Genomic DNA, 14,648 nt, shown 5'->3' with positions numbered 1-14,648 from the left:
CATGCATGCAGTGGGGAGGGAGAGGGAGAGAGAGAACCTCAAGCAGACTCCCCCCATGGAGCAGGGAGGCCAAGGCGGGGCTCGATCTCATGACCCTGAGATCATGACCTGAGTTGAAATCCAGAGTTGGGTGCTTAACCCATTGAGTCACACAGTTGCCCTGCCCCTGGCAGGCTCTTTTTAATGGTCAGTTTAAGGTGTGTGTGTGTGTGTGTGTGTGTGTGTGTGTGTGTGTGTGTGTGTGTACATGCACACACACCTTCTCTGAGCTGCACGGGTGCTTATGCTGTCCACACAAGAGAACAAGAGAAGGGTCTTTCTGCCAGATGCAGCTCTTCCTGGTTGGTCCCTGGGGTTTGGCATTTCCCCCTGAGGCAAGTTTCTCAAAATTGTAAGGTGTGTGAGTCACCTAGAGGCTGGCGAAAATACTTCAGTAGGTTAGGTGGGGTGCTTTCGGCCTGGCGACCACACTTTGAAACCCCCTGCCCTAAAGTGGCCTCTGCGGAAGTAACTGGTCACATGACTTCTGCCGACAGACTCCCACAGGGCACTCTGACTTGCTCACTTCCTGGGCTTTAGGTGCTGCTTGGAATGTTTACGTTTATTAAGTTCTTCCAACCTCCCAACAGCCCTGGGTGGTGGGTGAGGTTATTATTGTCCCTACTGACCAGAGAGGAAAACAGTGCAGAAACGTAACTAGCTCAAGGCCACGCCACCAGGTAGTTGGGAAGGGATTGGCGTCCTTCAAGATGGCTGATCCTCTCCTGGACACTTCTTCCTTCTTCCTGAGGGGCTCCAAAATCTTAGCTACATTTCTGTGCCTGGGAGCAATGGCATGGGACCCGTTATATTACCCGTCAGCATGAAACCTTCCCCTCTGTGCCTGCCTCCCCGTCTGCGAGTGGTACATGTAGGAAGCTGTCCCCGTTGACACATGGAGGGTGAGGTAACAGGTATGAGGAAGCAAAGGGGAAATCCTTGGATTAGTGGCTAAAATCATCATCATCTCTGTCCACTTCTCTGTTGAGCTTTTACTATGCTCCAGCCCCCGTGCTAAGCTCTGTCCATGCACCATATCACTAAACCACCACAATGCGAATAAGTAGATATACCAAATGATGGAGGGGCTCCTGAGACTCGGAGAGGTAAAAAAACTGATCTAAGGTCATATTTGGTAAATGACTAATCTGGGACCTGAACCCTGGTCTCTCTGACTTCAAAACCCAGACCAATAATGATGCTACTCTGCTGCTCATGTCTGTTGAATGTGGTAAGAGTCAAGCCTCCTGGTTCTGTTCTTAGCTCCAACTCTGTCTCTTGGGGTAATCAGATGGTCTAGAGTCCTGCCTTCCCCATGCGCTGTAGTTGGGCTACTTCACAACTATAGGGAGGGGTGGAGGAGGGATGGAGGAGAGGCTGTACTCCAGACTCCACTGTAAATTCCACTGGAAGTCAGGACGAGTAGAGTACAAGCCCCGGGCATGCCTGGAGCTCATATTTCTAAGGGCACTTAGGTTGGCAGAAGCAGGCATTGGCCCTGTGCCCGTGTTAGAATCCTCCATTCTGAACACCCTCTATCCCCATTCCAATCAGGCATGCAGTGGGCCTGTCCCTTTGCTTCTCTAGATGCTTAAAAAAATAAATGGACATTTGGGTGTTTATTCTCTACTATTTTCATATGTGTGATCATAGCTGAGTTACTTCCCCTTCCTAGACCTCAGTTCCTCCACTTATAAAATGAAAGGGATTGGATTATGTCAAGTTCCTTCTAGTTTTTGGATTCCTGCCCTGGCTCTGGTAAGGAGGAGGACATCTGCGGGCTAGTCCCAGTGGGCTCAGGTAGGCGTATGCTGAGTTCCATACACATAACCAAATATGTGCTTGCCTTCTGTTTCTCTTGTCCCAAATGTCCAACTACAATCCCTCCACTGATTCTCTAATCCTTCTTTATCTACGTCTCCCCTCCAGACAACGCAGTGGTTGGAGATCCTGCAGCGGCTTTGCCTGCATGACCGGCTGTCAGTCCAGCACCGGGGCCTGGTCATTGCCTACAACCTACTGGTTGCCGACGCTGAGCTGGCCAAGAAGCTGGTGGAGAGTGAGCTGCTGGAGATCCTGACTGTCGTGGGCAAACAAGAGCCAGATGAGAAGAAGGCGGCAGTGGTGCAGACAGCCCGGGAATGCCTCATCAAATGCATGGATTATGGCTTCATTAAACCGGTGTCTTAGACAGGGGCCCACAGGGCTGCTGGGGCCAGTCCTGTATTCTGAAGAGTCCTAAGCCAGGAACTCAAGGGGTATCATTTCAGCTGGGGATCTTAGCAGTGACTACGAAGTCTCCATATAAAAACCAAGACTTGAGTGTTCCCTGAGTTGTCGACCTTCCTCTTTGCCCTAGGAAATTTTGGATGTTTCATTGGCTCTCTTGCTGTCTCCTTACAACTATCAGGTTGCAGAAAGTCCTAGAATAATTTTCATCTATGATTCGGAAGACAACTTGGGTAATTCTTTCTGTACCCATTCCAAAGGCCAGGATAATGGGCTGAATTCTTTGTATTTTGGGAAATGGGTTGTGTGGTAAGTAGGACCTAACAGGTGTGTGAATAGAAAGGTTAGTGCAACCACATCTGGATGCTGAACTCTGCTGGTTTTTGTAGAGAGAAAACACCTTTCGTGGTCGTTCCCTAAATGGAAGTAACTCCAAGGTCCATAGAAAATGGATACATTGGCATTAATGAAATTGTGATTTCCCCCAGGGAATGGCGGGCATCTGGCCTCGGAGAAACATAAGGTTTCTGGGCAGGAGAGCAGGCAGTGGTGAAATGAATTCTGTACACCTAGGTTGAGAGGTAGGTTGGCAGGAGGGTTCCGGTGAGAGCAGCAGTTGGAGCCGGGGTTGGCCTACACGCCCAGAGCTCCCACAATGTGTGTAGTCCGCAGGAGGTGCAGTCAATCAGCTCTGCTTGCAGCCCGCTCCTGAGTCCTTTCCACCTTTGCCTTCCTGGGCCTGTTGGGGTCCCGGCAGGGCACCTGGCACCGAGCCTCATACCACATGAGTGTCCAGGAAATACTTGCTCATTTCTGTTTTCCCTGAACCCCAGCACCAGCGCCTTTCACCATCTATCAATGAATCCCAGCTCCCTGGAGGGGCTAGGAAACTCTGCCTTTGACACATCTGCTTTAAGACTTTAAGGGATAAGGGACACCTGGGTGGCTCAGTTGGGTAAGCGTCTGCCTTCAGCTCTGGTCCTGATCCCAGGGCCCTGGGATCCAGTCCCACATCCTGCTCCCTGCTCAGTGGGGAGTCTGCTTCTCCCTTTGCATGCTGCTCCCCCTGCTTGTACGATCCCTTTCTCTCTCTCTCCCTCTGACAAATAAATAAATAAAATCTTCAAAAAAAAAAGAAAGAAAGAAAGAAAGAAAGAAAGAAAGAAAGAAAAAGAATGTAATCCGTAAGACAAAAGGGGAAGAGTGGGAGGCTTGATTTCCTACCACGCCCACACTCACTTCCAGCCCTGGGTGGGGGACAGGGCACATCTGGGCAAGTTGAAACAGAAACCCAACTGCTGGAAGTGCCCCTGGGGTGAGGGCAGGAGAGCCCAGGCGGGGGGGCCACCCACTTTAGCCACCGCTGTGGTCCTAACAGGCATGGATGCCCAGATCGGGTACAGGCTGCTGTTGATTGGTGCCCCCCACGTTGGTGCCACAGGTCGCTGGGCAGCCTCCCCCAGGGCTACTAAGAGGCTGGACCAAGCTGGTGCCTTCATGGAGGCACCTGTGCAGGGGGCAGCAAATAAGTAGGGTGGTTCTAACACTGACTTGGCTCAGGGCCTCAAAACCTCTCTTCCTCTCACCCCATAGGGGTCTAGGCCGTTCCCTCCTGATCACTGTTAGCAAGACTGGACCTTGCGGCAGGCGCTGCCCTGTGCGCTCCTCTCCCTGCGGGGCATGGTGACTTCCTGGCTCCAGACTCTGCAGAGACCTCCCCAGAAAGACCAGCGTGGAGGGCGGGGGTGACCGGGGCCACAGGGACGGATAGGGTGGGTGGAGAGGGAGTAAAGCCAGATGCCACCTCTCACAAGCCCTGGGAAGCACAGAGCACAACAGAATGGAGGGGGGCTTCAGGATGCTAGAGAGGAGGCAGTGGCAGCCTGGCCTGTCAGTGAAGGGCCCTTTGCAGGGACAGGTCCAGAGACCCCAGTCAGGCGCGAGTCTCCAGAGTTCCTGGACATCCCTCCTCCCCCAGGTTCTGAGAGCAAGGGGAGGTGCAGGAGAGGCATTGCGGGTGTATCTGGTGTGCTACTCACCCACGGAGAGCTTACACAGTAATCTTTGTTAAGACCGCATAACCTATATAGGAAAGGAAAGAAGGAAAACGCTCCAATACAGTAAAATACCAAGCCACAATGAGGAGGACACCTCCGTCACTGCCCTTGTTTATGTGGTTCTGCCAGCAGCCACTCTGGCACTGACCTTTGGGGCTCCTAGGTCAGCGGACTGTTTCCCTATCAGTATTGAAGTCCAAAACTTGATCCATCGAAATACCAAGGCAAGAGATTTCCTCATAGTTCATAGGACCTTTCATAAAATGTTGACAGATTTCGGAGGAAAGAGCTACACTATAAGCCAAGTTTCTGGGAGCCTAGTGAGGTAGGGCTGGGTCCAGCGTCCGAACACATCCCTGAGATTAGATTACAAAGTGCTGTGTTTCAGATGATTGCCTTTGAATCACTGCCTTGGAATAACGGCACAGGGAGTGGTAGGTAGGTGGAGGGTTAACCCCTAGAGCCTGTGTATCCCAACCCAAACACCAACCAGACTCATGTGGGTACAGTCCCACAGACTGAGACCTGCCTAAAGAAAGATTTCCTCTCCCATCTCTTCTATTCGTGGGGGTGGGGGGAGCTAGAAAGGAATCCTTTAGGGCAGCGTCTGAGGCTGGCGTTACTGAAAACTGGGCTGAGGGTATCCCCCAGGGTCTGGGAAGAGAAAGTTCTAGGACCTTCTTTGGGATCGATTGGGCAGCTCATATGAAGTTGGTAGCTGTTTAAAAAAAAAAAACCAGAAACAAAAACACATGCCTGTGGTACAGACCCCAGGGTACATATGCAGACAGCCAAAAAGCATAGCTCCTGTGACTTTCTGCCTTCTACCAAGTGTGGGGATTTTACACCAACAAATTGAAAGTGTTGGGGCGCCTGGGTGGCTCAATGGGTTAAAGCCTCTGCCTTTGGCTCTGGTCATGGTCTCAGGGTCCTGGGATCAAGCCCTGAATCATCCCAACGGGCTCTCTGCTCAGCAGGGAGCCTGCTTCCCCCCCCCCCCTGCCTGCCTCTCTGCCTACTTGTCATCTCTCTCTCTGTCAAATAAATAAATAAAATTAAAAAAAAAATTGACAGTGTCCTCAGTCTTTCCTGGGAGCTTCTTCCTCTAGTGGGGATAGCAGTGGTTGATGAATGAGTCGTAACTATCGACGGCTACTGGTTACACTGAGCTTACATATTTCTGTACAACAAAGAAGTGTTGTAAATAAACTCTTAACATTAAAAAAAAAAAAGATAATAGAGGTCATGGGAAGGAACGGGGGAGAAGGCACTGCCTTCCAAGCTAGTGCCACCTGCGGTTGGCGGGGGGGGGGGGGGGTGGTCAGAGCGTGGGCTGGTTGGCACCAGGAGAATTGATTCCGCCTGTTGCTTAGGGGTGGGGTGAGAGTGCCTGGTGCCCACACCAGTAGGGAAGGTCAGCCCCCTAGCTTGACAGCAGTTCCAGGATTAGAAATGTTAATTTAAATGAAACACAAACTCCCCAACTCTTCAGGAACTAAGGAGAAGCAGGGGTTTTGTTATCTCCCTGCATATGGGAGACAGAGAAGAGCTCCACTTCCTTCTTCTGGCTTGAAAAAGCAACTTTGCAAGTGGATCGCCCATCCAGGAAAACAGGCGTCAGTATAAATGTTTTCAGAGCTGTGCATCGTTTAGTTTAACAACGTATCCGGAGAGCAGACTTTATAGCAGTTCGGGATTTACTTTCTTGGGACACAGCAACAGTCTCTTAAGTCCGGGTGTTTATACAATTCTCCTTTGCTAGAAATAGCGTTTGGAAAGACAGCTTTACCAAGCTGAGCCATACCTGCCTGTCTGCAGCTGTAAAACGATGTTATCTGTTTACTTTAGGGAGTCGGTACTTCTCAGGGCCAAGCATGCAATTTCACTAGTTGCTCTGGAAGAAAACAAATACCAGATCCCAAAACCTCAAAACTTAGAATATGCAGAAGGGCACTGTTATTATTATTATTTTGATTGTCAAGTGTGTGGCCTTTTATCATCCCAAGAATATGGGATGATAAAACACAGATTACAGACGGACACGGTATATGGAAAACAATTCTCCATGATAAACAACACATTGCCTACTTCTTTCCAGATAATTATATTTATAATAAGAATGTTTATAAATTTAAAAAAAAATCAGAGTTCCATATGCACGGACATGGCTGGTTGGTCAAATAGTTCTGCAAGCCTTTAGTATAAAATTAACAGTTTCCTGCCTTTTCCCTTTCCTGCTCTTCAAAGGTGAACACTTCGATATTTCTCTTGGTATATACCTCTGTTTCCGAACAGTGCAGTTTTCAGTTTTGTACAGATGATTATCATCTATTTGTCTCTGAGAGATTAAGTTCAATTACACTCCCTCCCTAGCTTTCTGTCCCCACATCCTGCCAGTATCAACATTTGGGGTTAGAAAAATATTCAGCATTTGCATCGTTATGACTCTCTAGTCACAGCTGGGCTAGGTGATACGCTACAAGTGCATTTTACTTCTTGTACAATTTTCTGCTTTGCTCAGAATTTACAATCATCTTACTTTTTGTCTAGTCTTCTGTGTATGTGACACAAACTTAGCTCTAAAGCCTCTGCCTCAAACGAGGAAATATTTTGTTTTTGTTATTAATCACATTAAGGGTCAATACATTAAAGTATGCCATCCATTAACATCAAGTCAAATTTCCTATCTTCAGGACATACTTCCCCTGAGCCCTTCGCACTTGCCGTCCTGACTGGGAACCCTCCAGGGCCACTCCCCAGCTGTGACCCCCAGGCTCTCCCTTTACACATATCCAGGGGCTTTTTTGTTTGTTTTCTTTCTGCTTTTCCCCAGAATACAATCCCCTTGTAAACTGGATTGAACTGCTTTCAGGAGTGTATTGTGAAACCGGATCCAGGGGAATGCCCGGGGGGCGCCAAAGTTTCCCTGATTCACAGGAAACATGGCACAGGGTTATATAACTAACAATTACAAGGATTGGTATAGCTTTCCTCTTTTCTTTCTTTTTTTAAATAAAGATTTTATTTATTTATTTGCCAGAGAGAGAGAGAGAACACAAGCAGGGGGAGCAGCAAGTAGAGGGAGAACAAGGTTCCCCACTGAACAAAGGGCCCAATGCAGGACAGGATGCCAGGACCCCAGGATCATGACCTGAGCTGAAGGTGGACCCTTAACCAACTGAGCCCCCAGGTGTCCCAGCTTTCCTCTTTTCTGAGGCTGACAGCAGCAGGGCCGTTTTTCTTCCACAGATATTTTTCATCCCTGGAGAGTGATCGTAAAGATCACTGGTAAAAGGGGTCTCTTTTTTTTTTTTTTTTTTAAGATTTTTATTTATTTATTTGACAGAGAGAAATCACAAGTAGGCAGAGAGGCAGGCAGAGAGAGAGGAGGAAGCAGGCTCCCTGCTGAGCAGAAAGCCCGATGCGGGGCTCGATCCCAGGACCCTGGGATCATGACCTGAGCCGAAGGCAGTGGCTTAACCCACTGAGCCACCCAGGCGCCCCTAAAAGGGGTCTCTTTTGGCGACCTTTGCTGCCGACCCAGTGATAGGGAGATTCCCGAAACTCACCTCTGCCACCCATCTGGTTGTTCAAACAGCTGGTGATGGGAGTTTCCTCCTCAAGGTCTGTAAGCCGCTCAACACAGAGAACTCCCCATTTGGTGGTTGTGCCAAAATCCACTGTTGCTCGTTCTCTGTCAGGGAATCCTCACGTCTCCCGCACTCCACAGTCCTTAGCCCTTACTCACCAACGCTGAGGTCTGCCGGTATACCTACTGGCATTTCTTTTTTTTTTTTTTTTAAAGATTTTATTTATTTATTTGACAGAGAGAAATCACAAGTAGGCAGAGAGGCAGGCAGAGAGAGAGAGAGAAGCAGGCTCCCCGCTGAGCAGAGAGCCCATTGCGGGACCCTGAGATCATGAGGCTTTAATCCACTGAGCCACCCAGGTGCCCCTGAAAGAATTCTTAACAACTGAAGCAGAAAAATCCAATAGTTGGGGCGCCTGGGATTGAGCCCTGCATCGGGCTCTCTGCTCCGCGGGGAGCCTGCTTCCTCCTCTCTCTCTCTCTCTGCCTGCCTCTCTGCCTCCTTGTGATCTTGGTCTGTCAAATAAATAAATAAAATCTTAAAAAAAAAAAAGGAAGAAAAATCCAATTGTCTGTGTGAATTATCATTCTGGCTTCTGCTTTGTCTGGAACAATATTCAAAGCAAAAAGACAATGAGTATACTGTATTTTTGTTTCATTCAGTTGCTTTTTAGTCAAACTGACAACCTCTACCTTTTTTTAAAAAATATTTTATTTATTTATTTGACAGAGAGAGATCACAAGTAGGCAGAGAGGCAGGCAGAGAGAGAGAGAGGAGAAAGCAGGCTCCCTGCCGAGCAGAGAGCCCGATGCAGGACTCGATCCCAGGACCCTGAGATCATGACCTGAGCCGAAGGCAGAGGCTTATTAACCCACTGAGCCACCCAGGCGCCCCCAACCTCTACCTTTTAACTGAGTATTTAAATTAACTTTTTTAAACTTTTAAAAATATCTTATTTTCAAATACTTCAAGATTTATAAAAAGTTGCAAAGGAAGCACAGAGTAGTACAGAAGAATCCCCTGTACCCTTCACCTACTTTATATGCTATTTTTAAAAAAGATTTTATGTATTTATCCAACAGAGAGAGAGACCGTGAGAGAGGGAACACAAGCAAGGGGAGTGGGAGAGGGAGAAGCAGGCTTCCCTCTGAACAGGGAGCCCGATGCAAGGCTCGATTCCAGGACCCTGGGATCGTGACCCGAGCTGAGGGCAAATGCTTCATAACTGAACCACCCAGGTGCCCCTATTTTCTAGACTGTTTTTTTTTTTTAAGATTTTATTTATCCATTTGACAGAGAGAGAGAGATCACAAGTAGGCAGAGAGGCAGGCAGAGAGAGTGTGAAGCAGGCTCTCTGCTGAGCAGAGAGCCCCATGCGGGGCTCGATCTCAGAACCCCGGGACCATGACCCGAGCCGAAGGCAGAGGCTTTAACCCACTGAGCCACCCAGGTGCCCCATTTCTAGACTATTTTAAATATGATTATTGTTACATTTGAGTTTTAATCCACCCTACTGCTGTCTTTTTCCATTTTCTCATCTATTCTTTATTCCCTTTTCCCTGTTTTTCTGCATCCTTTTGACTTTATTTTGCATTTTGAATTTTTTAATCTTTTTAAAAAAAATTCCAGTGTAGTTAACACAGCATTTCATTAGTTGCCCCTGTACCATATAGTGACTCAACACTTCCAAATAGCACCTGGTGCTCATCACAGCAGGTGCACTCCTTAATCCCAATCACTTATTTCACCCATCCCCCACCCACTACCTCTCTGATAACCATCAGTTCTCTATAAGAGTCTCTATAAAGACTCTCTATAGAGAGGGCACCTGGGTGGCTCAGTGGGTTAAGCCGCTGCCTTCGGCTCAGGTCATGATCTCAGGGTCCTGGGATCGAGTCCCGCATTGGGCTCTCTGCTCAGCAGGGAGCCTGCTTCCCCTCTCTCTCTCTCTCTGCCTGCCTCTCTGTCTACTTGTGATCTCTGTCTGTCAAATAAATGAATAAAATTTAAAAAAAAAAAAGACTCTCTATAGAGACTTCTCTATAAAGACTCTCTAAGAGTCTGTTTCTTGCTTTGTCTCTTTCTCTCCCTTTTTTTTCTTTTGCTTTTTTAATTTCTTAAATAACAAATCAAGCTCATGAAAATTGGATGGAAACACTCGGCGAACTCCGTCCAGTGGCAGGGGCCTTCAGGGGAGCCGCCTGGGCCTGCCACATGGTCCGGAGTGGTTGCTGTCCCAACCCCTCGAGAAAGCGCTCTAAAAGCAAGGCTCATGCCAAGCCCGAATCATCTCAGACCAATGGACATCTGTGGCTTCTACTCAGCCCCCTGGAGAGCCCACCCCAGTGCCGGCAGATCCGGTCTTTCATGCCCCCAGGCCCTAACCCTAGGTTGGGTTTTCAGGCTTCCATCCCCAGAAGCCTGGCCCCAAAGCGCTCCAAGCTGGAGATCCCTGAGCCACACCCCAGAACTCTGCCTGCCACCCAGGAAAACCATGCCCTTTGGAGCTGTGCAAAACCCCCAGGGTGGGAGAAACCTGCCTACCCCCCTGAGGCCACCCCCACATTGGGCCCTGCTCCACCCCCCACCCAACTGCACCACAAACCCAGAGCCTGATGCCCAGCCTGACCCCCTCCCTCAACTCTGCCCCTAGGGAGCTCGCCTCAGCGGGGGCCCTCAGGGGAGCCAGGGGAGCCCGGTCTGTGGTCCTGGATATTCGTTCGCAAAACGCACCTGGCAAGAAAGCACTCCAAATACCGGATGTAGGCGAGGCCCAAATCACTGCCCAATGCTGGCCAATTCTCAAGAGCTTTCTGCCCAAATCGATATCAATTTGGGCAGAAAGCTCTTGAGAATTGGACAGAAATGCCTGGCAAGCTCACTTCTGATGGCAGGGGCATTCAGGGGAGCCGCCTGGGCCTGGCCTGTGGTCCCGGGTGGTCGCGGCCCCAACCCTGTGAGAAAGCACTCAAAACACTAGATGCACCCAGGGCCAGAATCACCTCAGAACACTGGCCACCCCTGCCCTCTACTCAGCCCCCTGGGGAGCCCGCCTTTGTGTTGGGAGATTGGGCCTGCCATGCCCATAGGCACTAACCTTAACCCTAGGTTGGGTTTTCAGGCTTCTATCCCCAGAGGCCTGGCCCATAATCCCACCAGCCTGGGGACCCCTGAGGTACACCACAGGACTCCACCTGCTGCCCAGAAGGAAATCATGCCATTCGCAGCTGTGCAAAACCCTCAGAGTGGGAGAAAACTTCATGCCACCCTGAAACCACCCACACTTTTAGAGGCTCCTGGACACAAACTCACAGGTTGACACTCAGCCTGACCCCCACCCTCAACTCAGACTTCCTGGGAGCTCACCTCAGTGCCAGGAGCTGTCATGGCCCTAGGCCCTAACCGTTACCCTCAACCCATAAAAAAGTGCTCAACATCCCTCGACATTAGGGAAATACAAATCAAAACCATAATGAGACCAACTCACACCAGTCAGAATGGCTAAAATGAACAAGTCAGGAAATGACAGGTGTTGGCAAGGATAGAGAGAAAGTGGAACCCTTTTACACTGTTGGTGGGAAGCAAGCTGGTGAAGCCACTGGAAAACAGTGTGGAGGTTCCTCAAGAAGTTGAAAATAGAGCTACCCTACAAACCCTGCAACTGCACTACTGGGTATTTACCCCAAAGATACACATGGAGGGATCTGAAGGGTCACCTGCACCCCAATGTCTATAACAGCCATGCCCACAAGAGTCAGAGTATGCAAAGAGCCCAGACATCCATCAACAGAAGAGTGGATCTGTATGGATATATATACCATTGAATATTATGCAACCCTCAAAAATGAAATCTTGCCATTTGCAATGACATGGATGGAACGAGAGGGTATTATGCTAAGTGAAAAAAGCCAATCAGAGAAGGACACTTATCATATGATCTCACTGATAAGTGGAATTTAAGAAACAAGACAGAGGATCATAGGGGAAGAGAGGAAAAAAGGAAGCAAGATGAAACCGGAGAGGGAGTCAAAGTAAAAGAGACACTTAATCTCAGGAAACAAACTGAGGGTTTCTGAAGGAGAGGAGGGTAGGGGAGTGGGGTGACTGGTGATGGGCATGGGGAGGGGATGTGCTGTGGTGAGCACTGTGTGCCTTGTAAAATGGAAGGATCTCAAGCTGGTACCCCTGAAACAAATAACACATTATATGATCATTATAAAAAAAAAGTGAAAGAAAAACATTTAGAATAAAATGTAAACTTAGTAAAAATAAATAAATAATCTCACCAATAGAAAGAAAACAAACAAACAAAAAGACGAGCAAACAGGCAAGCAAGCAAACAAACTACCAAGTGACCTGGAGTCACCACACTCCAATTTCAAGCCCAATTACAAAGCTGTTGCCATCAAAACAGTATGGGACCGGCATAAAAGCAGACTCACAGGTCAACAGAACACAACAGAAAGCTCGGAAACTAATAATCCTAGTACTTTTGGCAAAGTTTATTCATTCGTATATTAAAGGTATATTTCAACTTAGCTCTGATAGAATTATTAACTCTGAATGGGAATTAATAATATTGATGTCCTGTTCCAATGTTCGCTTCCAATAAATGCATTTTTTATTTTATTTTATTTATTTTTATTTTTTTTAAGATTTTATTTATTTATTTGACAGACAGAGATCACAAGCAGGCAGAGAGGCAGGCAGAGAGAGAGGAGGAAGCAGGCTCCCTGCTGAGCAGAGAGCCTGATGTGGGGCTTGATCCCAGGACCCTGGGATCACGACCCGAGCCGAAGGCAGACGCTTAACAACTGAGCCACCCAGGCGCCCCTAAATGCATTTTTTAAACATGCTGTCTTATACCCAGCAGAAAATTAGCAGAAGATTTGAATAGAGACTCTACCAAGAAAGATCAATGGATTGCAAGTAACTACATGTATACACCCATGTGTCAAAACTTAACAAATTGTGCACTTTAAATATGAATATGTGGGAGTTATGTTATGTCCATTATCCCTCAATAAAGCCAACAAAAAAATGCTGTTTTAGATAAATATGTATTATAAAAGAGGGATTATTTAGAATCCACACTTTCAGGAAAAATTAGATTCACTTTAATAAACCTACCACAAAAAGGAAATATAGATAGCCATCATCACAACTGAGAACATCACAAAAGAAGACAACCAGACACAATCTGGTGTCTGATCAAAGAATAGAATACTACTTAAGTAGTTCTGCCCCAATGTTCAACCTGCTGAAAGCTATAGATCTAGCCGCTCATTTACAAAAACATAGTCGTCAGGGGCGCTTGGGTGGCTCAGTGGGTTAAAGCCTCTGCCTTCAGCTCAAGTCATGATCCCAGGGTCCTGGGATAAAGCCCCACATCGGGCTCTCTGCTCTGCGGGGAGCCTGCTTCCCCCCCTCTCTCTCTGCCTGCCTCTCTGCCTACTTGTGATCTCTGTCTGTCAAATAAATAAATAAATAAATAAATAAATAAATAAATAAATAAATAAATAAATCTATCTTTAAACAAACAAACAAACAAACAAACAAACAAAAAACACTGTCATCAGAGAAAAGTCCTAACAAAGAGTATGAAGACATCGCCAATGAAGTCCACAGTGCATATATTCTGACAGGAAAAATATTTTCTCAACAAATAAACTGTAAGACCAGAGAGAAGGAAGGAAGGACGGAAGGAAGGAAAGAAGAGAAAGAAAGAAGATAAGAAAGAAAGAAAGGAAGAAAGAAAGAAAGAAAGAAAAAAACAAATTCAGAAACTAACCCACACATGTATGGTATTAACTTATGACACAACAGCAGAACATACACAATGGGGAAGCACTGTCTCTTCTGTGAAAGGTACTGGGGAAACTGGACACTAAATGCAGAAGAATCTGACTGGTCTCTTTCTTACACAACACACACAAATTATGAATGGATGAATGACTTGAACATAAGAACCGAATCCATAAACCTCCAAGAAGAAAACACAGGTAGTAAGTTTCTGGATCTTGGTTTGGTGAAGAGTCTTTTACATCAGACACCAAAAGCATAGGCAACAAAAGCAAAAATAAACAAGTGGAAAGATCAAACTGAAATTTTTGCATGACAAAAGAAACCATCATACCCTTAAAAGGAAAACTCCCCAATGAGAAAAAATATCTGCACATCCTATGTGTGAGAAGAGGCTAGTATCCAAAACACACAAAGCACTCCTTCAAATCCAAGCAAAAACTGAATAAGAACTGGGGAGAGTAGGTAAATAGACACTTTCCAAAGATGGCATACAGGTGTCCCACAGACACAGAAAAAGTTGTTGAACATCACTAATTTTCATCAGGGAAACATAAGTCGAAACCACAATCAGCTATCTCTTCACAACTGTGGGAATGGCAATTGTCCCAGAGACAGACACTAGGTGTGGTCAAGGGTGTGTAGATAAGGGGACCCTGTGCACTGTTTTAGGAATGGAAATTGGTGCAATCACTGTGACAAACGCTACAGAGGTTCCAGGAAAAAAATTATACAACTACCACATGACCCGGTTATTGCTCTACTGAGTACTTCTTTGGCGAACACAAAAATACTCCCTCCAAAAGAGAGATGCATTCCCATGTTCATGGCTGCATTGTTTACAATAACCGGACGTGGAAACATCGACCTTGGGAGCATTATGCTAAGTGACTCAAATACAGAAAGACACATACCAGAGGTTCTCAGGGAC

The 14,648-nt window shown here is 47.2% G+C and overlaps 1 protein-coding gene across 3 annotated transcripts in view; it reads left to right on the top strand.

Moving 5' to 3' along the window:
* The window catches only part of UNC45B (unc-45 myosin chaperone B), a 30,396-nt gene extending 27,766 nt beyond the window's left edge, over window positions 1-2,630 (top strand). For all 3 annotated transcript variants that reach the window (XM_047708550.1, XM_047708549.1, XM_047708552.1), the window contains one exon: window positions 1,969-2,630. In XM_047708550.1, coding sequence (XP_047564506.1) covers window positions 1,969-2,229 — 261 coding nt within the window. In that variant the 3' untranslated portion in view covers window positions 2,230-2,630. The remainder of the gene's footprint in view (window positions 1-1,968) is intronic.
* The last annotated feature ends 12,018 nt before the right edge of the window (window positions 2,631-14,648 follow it).

This window comes from Lutra lutra, chromosome 16, assembly GCF_902655055.1.
Source record: "Lutra lutra chromosome 16, mLutLut1.2, whole genome shotgun sequence".
Classification (NCBI taxonomy): Eukaryota; Metazoa; Chordata; class Mammalia; order Carnivora; family Mustelidae; genus Lutra; species Lutra lutra.
This window is presented reverse-complemented; position numbering and strand designations above follow the sequence as displayed.